At 37.0% G+C, this 12,229-nt stretch overlaps 2 protein-coding genes across 2 annotated transcripts; both read right to left on the reverse strand.

Annotated features, from left to right (window-relative positions):
* Positions 1 to 3,512: 3,512 nt before the first annotated feature.
* Positions 3,513 to 5,642, reverse strand: nhp2 (NHP2 ribonucleoprotein homolog (yeast)). The gene is made up of 4 exons (XM_027156628.2): positions 5,357 to 5,642; positions 5,194 to 5,263; positions 4,381 to 4,486; positions 3,513 to 4,173 (listed from the first exon to the last, which is right to left on the reverse strand). The coding sequence occupies exons 1-4, from the start codon at positions 5,511 to 5,513 to the stop codon at positions 4,048 to 4,050; spliced, it is 459 nt and encodes a 152-aa protein (XP_027012429.1). The 5' UTR covers positions 5,514 to 5,642; the 3' UTR covers positions 3,513 to 4,047.
* A 147-nt stretch (positions 5,643 to 5,789) lies between these two features.
* Positions 5,790 to 11,327, reverse strand: grpel2 (GrpE-like 2, mitochondrial). Its single transcript, XM_027156615.2, has 4 exons — positions 11,170 to 11,327; positions 8,601 to 8,760; positions 8,164 to 8,245; positions 5,790 to 7,526 (listed from the first exon to the last, which is right to left on the reverse strand). The coding sequence occupies exons 1-4, from the start codon at positions 11,247 to 11,249 to the stop codon at positions 7,204 to 7,206; spliced, it is 645 nt and encodes a 214-aa protein (XP_027012416.1). The 5' UTR covers positions 11,250 to 11,327; the 3' UTR covers positions 5,790 to 7,203.
* Between the last annotated feature and the right edge of the window lie 902 nt (positions 11,328 to 12,229).

Here is a 12,229-nt window from a genome sequence, read left to right on the forward strand (position 1 = left end):
CCGAACAGATAGAGAAACTGAAACAAACTGAAACAAACTGAAAACAAACACTGTCTTGACTAACTTTATATCAAACTTGCAATTTTAAAAAATCAATTTGTTTAAGCTGTTTGAAAATTTACGCCTGAACAGATCACCAGTGTACTTGTAAAAAGGGATAGGAAACCACTGAGGTGACAGAAATTGTAAGGTTTTATACCTTTTTTGTGAAGTGTGAATATTTAGAAGATAAAAAAAAAAAAAACACACAACCGAGAAACCCTTCGTCACCTAGAAACCCGCATTCAACAATGACAAAGCACAACAGTATGTTCACCAAAATACCGCCTAAGTCGTTTAGTAAACTGTTGAAGCTATGGGTGCTGGCAATGTCATTGCATTTCTGGACAAAACTGACCCAAGGGTGTTTAACTCAGAGCGGTGTGTAATGTTGAGAGTAAACAGTGCAGCACAATCCTATCTACGTGTCTAATACGTCCTTTTGACCGGGATTGTGATCTCCATTCCTTATAATGATGCCCTCCTTGTGATGTTCTACATCTTCCAGCGGCCATGAAAAGTACGGTGTTTATAAGTCCACAAGGTTTGATTTCACACAAAAAAAATAAATAAATCAACCTGACACTCAGTTCATTCAGCTGAAGCTCAGTTTTGTTCTTCATGACCAGAGGGTGCTGCTCCTTCATCCAGGATGCCACAATTTACTAAAGGTTGAAAGTAGTGAAAGTGAATAAGTGGTGTATAACTCAGCTATAATCCACTGCCATTGAAGAGAACATTTAAAACAAGAGCCAAAGATGTGGTTGTGGTTGTTATCCAATAGCACCGTATCATCCTGGGCATACTTGTTTAATTCCACATTTTTTCCTCACAATAAAAATCCTCTAAAGTAAAAATCCTCATGATGAGTAGTGCTGCTCTCAGGATTTAAAGTGTCTGACAGACTGAGAACTCCTCTCTTGTGCTTATATACATGATTTGGGTAAAATAAATGCTAAAACACAACAAACATCATGAGACCGAGACCAATAATGACAATTTCACCAGAGCTATTTAAGATGTCAACAGAGAAAAACAAAGCACCGGGGTTGTGAGAAATGAAAGTGAGTTTGAAGTTTGTTTATCAGTTTCAACAGCTAACACACACATTGTGTCTGCACTAAACACAGCAATTCTATTCTAATCATATCACTGTGTTATTGTGGTCATGAATGTGTGTGGGATCACAGCAGGACACTGCAAGAGTGGATTGTTCAGGAGCTCAAAGTTCTTACATATAAACCATCTTAAAAAAGTGCCTGCACAAAAATGAGCAAAAGAGAGAAGGGATGAGTTGAGTGACAAGTTTTTGCTGCCTGACACGATGCTGCCATCATGTGGACTAAACCACTGACAGACCATTTCAATGCATTTCACCAAAGACCTTAGTTTCACTGTGACATTAGCCAAATCCTGTGACCATCATGACACACTAACCATAGGAATTGTCCAGCAGCGTCACTGACAACGTTTTACAGAGGGACCATTGAGAGCATTCTGAGCAGCTGCATCACTGTCTGGTTTGGGAACTGCACCGTCCTTGATCGTAAGTCACTGCGGTGGATAGTGAGGACAGCTGAGAAGATCATTGGAGTCTCTCTCCCCTCTATCATGGATACTTACACCACACGCTGCATCCGCAAAGCCAACAGCATTGTGGATGACCCTACATACCCCTCACACACACTCTTCCCCCTCCTGCCGTCTGAAAAAAGTTACCGAAGCTTTCGGGCCCTCACGACCAGACTGTTTAACAATTTCTTTCCACAAGCCATCAAACTCCTCAATAACTGAACTGAACTGAACCAAGCACAATACACACACAATCAACTGTATGGACTGCAATGACCTACACCAATTTACATCCATGTCCAAAGCACCATCATGTAAAACTGCTAACACTCTCTGCACATGCTGTCCCTCATTTCAGTCGATTGCTGTTTTGCACAATACTTTACAATACCTTAGGTAACTGCTGCTATAATACTAATCTGTTCATTCCAGTATTTCCACACACTAAACATTGATTTAACATACAGTATTTACACTACAGCACTGTTTTTGTGTATTGTCTTCTGTGTATTGTTTTGTATTTTTTTGTTTGCACTGTCTTTTGTCTTGCAGGTTGCACAGTTGCACTTTACGTATCTAGGACTGCTTACTTAAGTCCTAGCCCTGTCTTTCTTTTATGTAGCACCATTATCCTGGAGAAATGTTGTCTCATTTCACTGTGTGCTGAAACAGCTATAAATGGCTGAAATGACAATAAAAGCTTCTTGACTTGCAGAAGATCTTCACAATGCAAAACATTTTACTATAATTAAATTGCTATAAATACAATAGTTAAATGTTTGCACTAAAATACAGGTGGGATGCACAGTGATGCAGTAACTACATTTTTTTTTGCAATGACTCCCAATCTGCTAATGCGAATAATACTTAAAGCACATGTTATACTTTACAGGCTCATTTTAAAGAAGGATGCCAATGATACTTAAGAGCACTATGTATGATTTGATTGACTGCTATGATGGTCAAGTGCCCACATACATTTGGCCGTATTCTGGATGTGTCTCCAATTTTTTAAATATAATAGTAAAACATAAATATAATAGTTTTTGTGATTATCTATTATTCATGAACTGCAATAAAGAGCAAGAGTCGACATTTCTGGATCAGATGCAGGAGTAACATAAAGCATAACAGATTTGAACCAGTATTGAGTATTGAGTATTTATAATCTGAGTCTGGGAAATATTTCTATCATGCACCAGCAGTGACAGTGGGGCAAGTGGAAGTCACGTGACTTCCGGCCACAGCACAGTGGGTAGCTAGTGCTAAGCTACAGAGTCCCTGTGGCACGACCCTGTGGTTGACAGGAAGGATAATGTTCAAGTCGAAGATATTACACTGAGACAGATATAAGTTCATTACCAAATAAATAAATACTGCAGAACAAGGCTACAGATTTTGTGAAGAGCTCCAAGCTGAAGCAGTCATCATTCATGGTGAAGAGAGCCTGTATCTAAATAAACATAAGTACTAAACCAGCCAATCGTTTTCACTCTGTTTATATTCATACAGAAGCCGTTGCCCAAACCAGTTCTTGGATTACCCCACACTTTTCACTTTTTTTCTCTGTTTTCACTGCTCCAAACACAGAGTCAACTAAAATTGGTTAATAATTAATGGCCCAACTTGTTGGGTGTGTCAGAGGACAGAAAACACAAATATTTAAATGAACAGGACAGAGAAATTACTTAATTCTGTTCTGTCGTTCACACCTGAACCAATTCATTAACTGGAGTCTTTTCAATCTGGCCTACTGAAGGGTAAAAAGGGGCCACAATTATGAGTTTTAGCAATTAACACACTCAAACTTATAATTCATTAAAAAGTGAACACAAAGAACTGAAGCAAAATAAAACAAGTTAATACAGAGCATAATAACCTTTTCTTGACACTGTTACAAATAATGATCACATGGATTTTTTTAATATTGATATGGCATCAAGAAGCTGTGTTATATGCACTACAATACAGTGGGCTCTGAACGTTTCTTGGGCCATGTTTTTGCACAAGAGTAAGTTAATTAATGTGTTTTTAGAAAGTTTCTGATTTAAAGACTTTCCTACAGTGAATGTTCTCAAAAGACATCTGGGCCAAATGTCATGTCATCATCAAAAAATCTTCAGACATTCTTACAACTAAAAACAATAATCCAAAATGGCCGCTGAAAATAGTGACAAAATAAAACACTCTCTTAATACAAGAGCACAGGCTTAACAGAAATACAGCCCGTGCTTCAACCAAAAATAAAAATGAATTTGGCACTATCTCTGCTGTTCATATAAGAATTAATGAGGTCACAGGCCAAACCAAACCAACAACTTTCTACAGTCCATGAAGCATTGAGGATGTGAATGAAGTAGTACAACTTCTAAACTTCTGTCTGTCACATATAGTGTGCATGTTCACACACCACAACCACAGCAGTAGTGAAAGCACTCATAAAGGTTTGGGCAGAGCAGAAACTTCCTCCATACACTCATCATAAGCCTCCTTGTATTCTTCATGTGGTTTGATCATGATCACACAAGTGGGCCTTTTTGAACCAGCTGAGGATCCTAAGTCCTGGAAAGAAATGAAAGACAAACGTCCAAGTTCTGTTGCAAAGCACAACATATTTAAAATAAAAAAAATTAAAAAAAAAAGCACAAAAGTGTTTCGAAGGTAGGAGGTTATGAAATGTATACATATTTTAAAGGTTTTCTTAAAAAAAAAGGCAGGAAAGTCAAACACATTTGTCCAAAACACAACAGCAAACATTCGATCTCTCACCACTTTTGATGGAATGTAGGCGTAGGGAAGATTTTTGTCCTCACACATGACTGGTAAGTGGCAGTACACTTCGATTGGAAGCGTATCTCCAGCAAGTACAACGATCCTGAAAAGGTGAGAATAATAAGTGTTAGAATAATTCTATATTATGAAAGTGACATACGGCTAAGTACGGTGACCTATACTCAGAATTCGTTCTCTGCATTTGACCCATCCAAAGTGCACACACACAGCAGTGAACATACACACACCATGAACACACACCCGGAGCAGTGGGTGTGTATTATGCCAGAAAGGGAAAAACCGTTTGCAGAAATGATAAATATATATAAAAAAAAATTATCCAGCACAGACCCCCTGAACATACAGGACAAAAAAAAAAGTACAAGCGAGTGGTTTTTACTTTAATAATCGAAATGGGTAATGAAGAACATATAAATTTATCTCATTTGTAAATCACTCGGAATTATAAAATTAGACAAATTAAATGTAAACCTGTTAACATAACAACGGGGCAAGAATTGACACTAAGAAATAAATCAGTATCGATTAAAACTATCCCACAAATCTTGTAGTAATCCGTTAAAACCTCATTTTACTGTCAAACTCAAACACTTAAAAACAAGCATGAATAAAAAAAAGCAATTTCTATAAACAATTAAAAACAAATGACAGAAGGATTGTTTACATTACAAAACATCTGAAACATCTGTACTTTATTCTAAAGAAAAAGAAAAATATATCTGTATAAATCTTGGGTTGAAATAAGCACACAGCACTCCTTGTAACACTTGTATAAATGTTTCCTTTTACCCCTTTTCTCCTTTGTTGATGAACTTTTGTACTTCTTTGACTCCTCGGCGAATCTGTTTCTGTTTGGCAGCTGAAAAATAAACATTTTTCTATGATTAACAGCTTTACAGTATTATAGGTAAACTCAAAAGGTCGCACACGATCTAGATATTGTCATGTTTACCTTTTTTCACACACTTGTACAGCTTCTTGCTTAATTTCCTCGAGGCCATGGGGTTAGCTATGGGGTTGATATTAGATAATAAATCCTGGTAAGATTTTTCCGTCCCTCCTGTCTCCTCTTCAGCAGCAACACTTTTCTCTTTCTTTGTCTTGGTCATGTTTACAATCGTAAAATAAAGACGGGATCTTTAACACTTTCTCTCAACAGATGTTGTATATGTAAAAGAACCCACACGTGGTACATCTACCAGCATGCTTCCGGTCGTTCTTAGCTTTCGCACACCGTGGACAGTGACCACACCGCCACCTAGCGCACCGGAGTAGGCTTTTTCTTTATACTTGCACATGAATCATTTTTATTTTAAAACACTTGTGTTTGCTATAATGTTAATGTTGTACAAGTATAGCAACACTGATAGAATACGAACAGATAATTACACGTTGTTTTACATTTTAATATTACTTTGACAAAAATAAAGAGTGATAAACATGTCATACATCACTGATATGCACACAAAATACAAATCTCCCATATGCAACTTCAAGCGCAAATCTAATTCACACAGGATTGTGAACTACATCAAATTGAAGATTACAATAAAATATAAATATCAAACAGGTTTCTCTGTACCTCGTGTGTACTTCATATACCAATGTAAGGTGCACTATATTTTTTCAAAGCTGGACAATTATTAATCAAGGAAATGCTAAAGTTTGTTATTCTGACAATCCTGATCTACCATTAAGGCACAAAACCATAAATGTTTACAAATTGTCAGTTTGTTCAACAGTAAAAAGCAACATTACTCATTTTGTCCTTCTTCCATCATATAGAAGGGGAAAATTATATGAAATACAAATATCATAGTGCAAAGCCTTTGTAGCTATACTAACAAGGGGGGTTTAATATTTTAATAATCCAAGGAGGAAAAAAAAGGAAATTAAATTTATCCCGAAAACAAGGTCCAGTGGGTGACGTTTCAAATAAAGATACAAATAAATATATGCCAGTTTTCACTACGGTTGGCCGTTTTTCCTCATATATATACAAATACTGTCTTATTTTCAGTTCCAATTAACGAATGAACCACAAAAAAATATATATAGGGATAATACAAAATGTAGCAAAACAATATGTTCAAGAAACAAACTTGTAAGCTGCAATAAATTAAAATAAAAGCTTATTGTAAACTACATAACTGAACAATTATCACAGGCCCAATTCAATTTGGCACCAAGGTGCTAAAATTGTCCCATAATGTACTTTAATTAAAAAAACAAAACAAAAAAAAACCACAATGTGAATGTGAGGACCAATTTGTGAATGGCAAGAAAATATAAGGCATTCATACAAGAGGAGATTTGAATAGCTGGTATGAAAATGTAGAGATTAGAAATAATGAGATTAAATAAATATGTTGTTAACAACATGCACAAGCAACAGGGGGAAAATCCACCTGGACATCAACAGCATGTCTGAGTAGTTAGAAAACAGGTCACTTTAGCGTGAAAATGACAAACCTGCCAAAAATTAAGCGTTTTCTTTTTTTTTTTTTGACGTCATCAGAGACGGACCAGGTTACATTGGAAATGAATCACGGCCATGCTTTTGTCACTCTTGTACTTAAGCACCTCCCATTTGGGCTCTGATCATCTGAGGCAAATGTTAATACCATGCAGTGTTTAAGAGAGCAAAGCAAAATTGCTATATTTACATATATATTTAAGTGTGTGTGTGTGCATGCATGCACACAAACATATTCCCAAATTTCCTGTAGTTGATCAATAATTTGGAAGAAAGCAGAAAAAGGACAAGAGTAAAGTCAATACAAAATGATTCACAAGTAATCAAGAGTCCTGTGTTTTTACAGCGATCCCCACATGCGCATGGCGAATAGTGCGCCCGTGCAGCGTGTAACCATCTAGCTTCACAGTGGCAATGATTCCAGGTTCGAGTCCTTCAGCTGGCATATGGCACACTATCTGATGTTGGTACGGGTCGTATGCACCACCCACAGGTCTCATCTTCTCCAGCCCATGCTTGGAAAACACCTGCTGCAGTTTGTTTGTAATTTCAGTCATATTCTGTGTGTCCTGTACATTAATGCCTCCTGCAGCTTTGTCCAGCAGGTCTGCCACCTCCACTAGGTCACGGCAGAAACTTTGAATCCCTGTATGAGAATCATTAAAAAGAGAGAAAATTAACATTTTTGGCACACAAAATCCTGGAGATAACAAAAAATTTGACCCTACATTTGACATTCTTTCATTGGGAATCTTTAACCACAGACTGCAACTCTTGGTGAATTTCTTGTGTCAAAGTCACACCAACAAACACAGAAATATATGACTGGCTTTTGTATGCCAGCTTTCAAAATCTATTTTAAATACTTGCAACAAAATTTTGGCCAAAATTATTTTCTTACCTTGTTTCCAAAATGCTGCTCTATTACCTATAAATAGCACTATATTTAAGATTTACCCTCTAGATTAGGAGGGTTAATCATTTAGACACAAACCTGAGAATTTGTTGAATGCACTGGAGGTTCTACACAATGTTCACATAGCTACATACATCAGAGTTCCCAAAAAGTGCACTTGGTATTAAAACAGGTTGCTTTGGTGGGCACACACTTGCTAAATTGATGGTCAGTTTGTGGATAAAAAGTTCAGTGCATTTCTAATTCACTAGAAGTAAACAAATAACCATTATATAACCAGGAGTTGCATGTGACTGCTTGTTTGGAGTTGGGTTTTTCCACCACAATGGAAAGATAGCTCGTGTCTGTTCAAAGCATATAGCTTTACCAAAGGTCTTTGCGTCCTCCACAAACTTCTGAGTTCTTCTCCGTACGTTGTCAGAGTCAGCCAAAGCCCTTTTGTAACGTTGCTGTCAAAAAGACAAACTTTATATTAATTCAAATAATCAATAAAGGTCTTGGGTCTATTTACAGATTCTACAGATATTTGTGTCATGTTACTTTTCTTACAGCAATTGAATAAACTTATGTAGAGTTACATATCATGAATTATTCTTTTCCCTCCCTTTTCCTGTTTGGGACTTTAAATTAAAACTTAAATTAAAAATATTTGACTGAGAGACCACAAACATTCCCCACAAACATTTTGTAAGCAAAAGTCTTACAATGTGTCATATAAATAAACTCCAAAGACACTAATGTGAGCTTGTATGTAGATGACATAAATTAAAGTGTGTTCTAAACAAATGAGGCTTTCTGACTCACAGTGAGATCCCGGACCTGCTCCTCCAGCTTGTTGGCTTTCATCTCCAACATCCTGACATGTGTTACAGAGAGACTTTGCTCATCATCACCGTCATCATTGTGGCAGTCGTCTCCCGTAGTGCGCCTCTCTGCAGCAGTGCTGGAGAAGCCAATACGAGTGCTGTTGTACAAAAAATACGTATTTACTCAAGTAAAAGTAGAAGTGTTGACTGAGGTTACTGTGTACAAAGTGATAAGGACACTGAGATAAACAACACTGGTTGGCTATTAACAGGAATGCATAATGCTGTATATGTGGACACACAACCAGGTCCATAAATATTTAGACACTGAAGTTCTGAAGTTGACAAAAAATTATGCAGACTTTCAGATTTAAATTTGATTGTTTTATTATACTTAATATATATATATATAAGGATTTTCTTCCCTGGAGAATTAATCTAGCGCAGTTCGCTATTTCATTTGGTGTCCCTGAGCTCAGCAGTATATTCTTGTTTTAAGAATGTCCCAAATAGTTGACTTGGCTACAATAAATGTTTGTTATCTCTCTGACTAATTTGTTTGGATTTTTCAGTCAAATAATAGCTTTGATTTATTGGCAGTGACAGCTCTTTAGACTTCATATAGAGAGTAAACAGCAACAGATTTCCAATGCAAACAACACTTGAAATCAAATCTTGACCTTTTCAACTCCAATATACTGTGGTAGAGCGATAAGATAAAAAAATAACTTTGTCAATGTCTAAATATTTTTGAACCTTATTGTATATAAAGTCCCCTCTGAAAGTGGTGGAACAACAAGCCCATGATAAAATGATGAGCATGAATTTATCAGAATTTCAGTATTAATTTCCTGTTTGTTTGGTTTTTTTTTATTTATCTAGATGTATTTAACAACAAACCATAGGCAGTTGTTTAAACCCAATGCTTTTTTGAAGAAAATCAAAAATGTTGGAATACATGAATGGCAGGTATTTCTTTTCAACCATGCTTGCTGTGTTGGATTCGATTGTTTAAACAGAAAGTCATATAGGAATTTAAGAAAGGCAAAAACCAAGATTATCCTCTATGGAAGTGCAGAACGGAAGGATCTGCTCTTGATCCAAAACACTGAAGGTCATTAGTCTAGCATGGTGAAGGTAATGGCAACCAGATGTCAAGTTTTCCTTTTTATATTCAAAATCTTTAGAAATCAAACTTCAGAATAAGGATATTTATTCCCACATCCCTACAAAAAAAGCCTTTTTTTTTAAACATAATTCTGTACTGTAAGCTAGTGTACCTTAAATGTATTGCTGAACGTAACACCATGTTCATTTATAAACCTGAAAAAGCTATTCTATTGTCTAGTGGTTCTGATGCTTTAAGTTGTAAAGCTTTTATCATCTCACACAGACACCTGGGACTAAAGTTTTCCCAAAGATCTTTTATACCCGATTCTCAGCCTTGCTTCTGTGGATAAATCTCACAAGGAAACTATCGATTTGTACTTTCTGAGTCCTGCTGGTTTCTTTGTCCTTCATGTAATCTCACGAACAGTCAGCTCTGCCTTACATCCAAATTTACATCTGTAAAGCTGCTCTGTGACTCAGAATCTATTGTTAAGAGTTCTACATGAATGAAATTGAATTGAAACGTCAGGTAAAGCTACCAAGTAGGCCATTTTGTCACTATGAACAATTTGTCACCCCCATTTACCCTATCCATTAAGTGAAAAGGACCTCCCACAGGGCTCATTTCTCAGCACAGCAGTGACACTGACATAGTGTGTGGGTGTGTGTGTGTGGGGGACAGAGTGTGTGTGTGTGTGGTCCTGGCATGAGTTTGTAACGCATAGCAGTGTCTTAAATGCTCAGTGTATACGTAATTCCACTTTATTAGGCACACAAATCATGCTAGTCTACCTTGTCTGGCAGACATTTTACATTTGTTGTTGTTTTTTTTTTTTACTTTTATAATTTTACATTGCCGTTACTAAATTTTCAAAAAAGGAGGCAGGATAGGACAAAAAACAGCCTGTTTACAAAATGAACGCCAATCTATTTGTGCTAAATACCATGAACCAATATATCATTATTCGTTGCTAAGGCCATGGCAACTATTTTAGGTCTCAGTGCTCGGCTAATTAGCATCATGGTAAAATTATTGACTGACTTCGAAATAAACATGCTGTTAGGATGGGTGTGGGTGTTGTAGTCTTGGGCCTGAAAAGAATAATCAAAAAATATAAACATGTCCAAGCTATTTTGTAGATTTTTGTTTAATATTTGGTTCGTTTGTTTGTTATCAGTTCCGCTTGTGTTTATTTAGCTAGCTGGCTAGTTTATGTTACACGTCCTCAGCGATTAGCCTCATGCTAAAAATATCCTGCAAGGTTTAATTTTATAACATTTCCTCATGGTTATCAGAGCATCGTGTCTTAGAAATATTACAATTTAGATGCATATAGGTATAAGGGCGAACTAGCTACGTTATCAATGTATTGAAGGTCACGCAATCTAAAGGATTAATGATATACATGAGTAGTAGTAGTAACCTTTACTGTAGACAACAAAAGGTTTTTTCTTACCTGACTCTGCAGAGTTTTGACGGTAAAGTAGCTAAATGGATTGTTTTTTTCCCACACAAAGACAGAAAGCAGACGGCCATTTGTCGTGAGCTCAGTTTGCTAATGTTACATCAGGAGCTGAGTTGGCGGCTGTGTCTCATTCACACACTAAGTAGTGCGCACTACATTAGAGGCTGAGATGGCGGCTGTGTCTCATTCAAACAACAAGGAGTGCGCACTACATCAGGTTTTGAGGTGGCGCGGCTGTGTCTCATTCACCCACTAATGAGTGCGCACTACATCAGGTTCTGAGGTGGCGGCTGTGTCTCATTTACACACTAATGTGGGCGCACTACATCAGGGTTCTGAGGTGGCGGCTGTGTCTCATTCACACACTAAGGAGTGCGCACTACATCAGGTTCTGAGATGGCGGCTGTGTTTCATTTACACTCTAATGAGTACGCACTACATCAGGGTTCTGAGGTGGCGGCTGTGTCTCATTCACACACTAAGGAGTGCGCACTACATCGGATTCTGAGGTGGCGGCTGTGTCTCATTCACACACTAAGGAGAGCGCACTACATCAGATTCTGAGGTGGCACGGCTGTATCTCATTCACACACTAAGGAGAGCGCACTACATCAGGTTCTGAGGTGGCACGGCTGTGTCTCATTCACACACTAAGGAGTGCACACTACACTAAAGGCTTCCAACACAGGGCCTTTCAAAGTCTAAAACAGATTAAATCATTAATGTGTGTTTCAAAATATGGAAAAGGTGCATAAATATTGCACAGATTTTTTGTCAACAAGCATATGAATGTTCAAAAGCTGTTTCGTTTAATTGTTTTCCTAATAAAATGGAATATGCTAAATATATTTTGTGATATAAATAGAATTAAATTCAGCCATGCACTATTGATTACCTTAAGTACATCGAAGGCCCTTCTCAGTATTATGGATCTACATAGAAATTAGTATATTCTCAAGATAAACAGAATATGTATACAGTGTTGGGAAAGTTTTTCAGAGAATACTAGCTTGAAAAGTCACTAGAAGTCGCAATATAATAAAGTCAGAGA

Source organism: Tachysurus fulvidraco, chromosome 21, assembly GCF_022655615.1.
Source record: "Tachysurus fulvidraco isolate hzauxx_2018 chromosome 21, HZAU_PFXX_2.0, whole genome shotgun sequence".
Taxonomy (NCBI): Eukaryota; Metazoa; Chordata; class Actinopteri; order Siluriformes; family Bagridae; genus Tachysurus; species Tachysurus fulvidraco.

What these genes read in the sequence shown, in the direction of transcription:
- nhp2 (XM_027156628.2), bottom strand. Translation starts at nt 5,513, where the DNA reads ATGACCAAGACAAAGAAAGAGAAAAGTGTTGCTGCTGAAGAGGAGACA. An exon ending in GTACAAGTGTGTGAAAAAAG is followed by an intron (nt 5,264 to 5,356) that starts GTAAACATGACA and finishes TTTATTTTTCAG; the next exon opens with CTGCCAAACAGAAACAGATT. An exon ending in CCTACATTCCATCAAAAGTG is followed by an intron (nt 4,174 to 4,380) that starts GTGAGAGATCGA and finishes ATTTCTTTCCAG; the next exon opens with GACTTAGGATCCTCAGCTGG.
- grpel2 (XM_027156615.2), bottom strand. Translation starts at nt 11,249, where the DNA reads ATGGCCGTCTGCTTTCTGTCTTTGTGTGGGAAAAAAACAATCCATTTA. An exon ending in TCAAAACTCTGCAGAGTCAG is followed by an intron (nt 8,761 to 11,169) that starts GTAAGAAAAAAC and finishes TTTGTACAACAG; the next exon opens with CACTCGTATTGGCTTCTCCA. An exon ending in GGAGGACGCAAAGACCTTTG is followed by an intron (nt 7,527 to 8,163) that starts GTAAAGCTATAT and finishes ATTCTCATACAG; the next exon opens with GGATTCAAAGTTTCTGCCGT.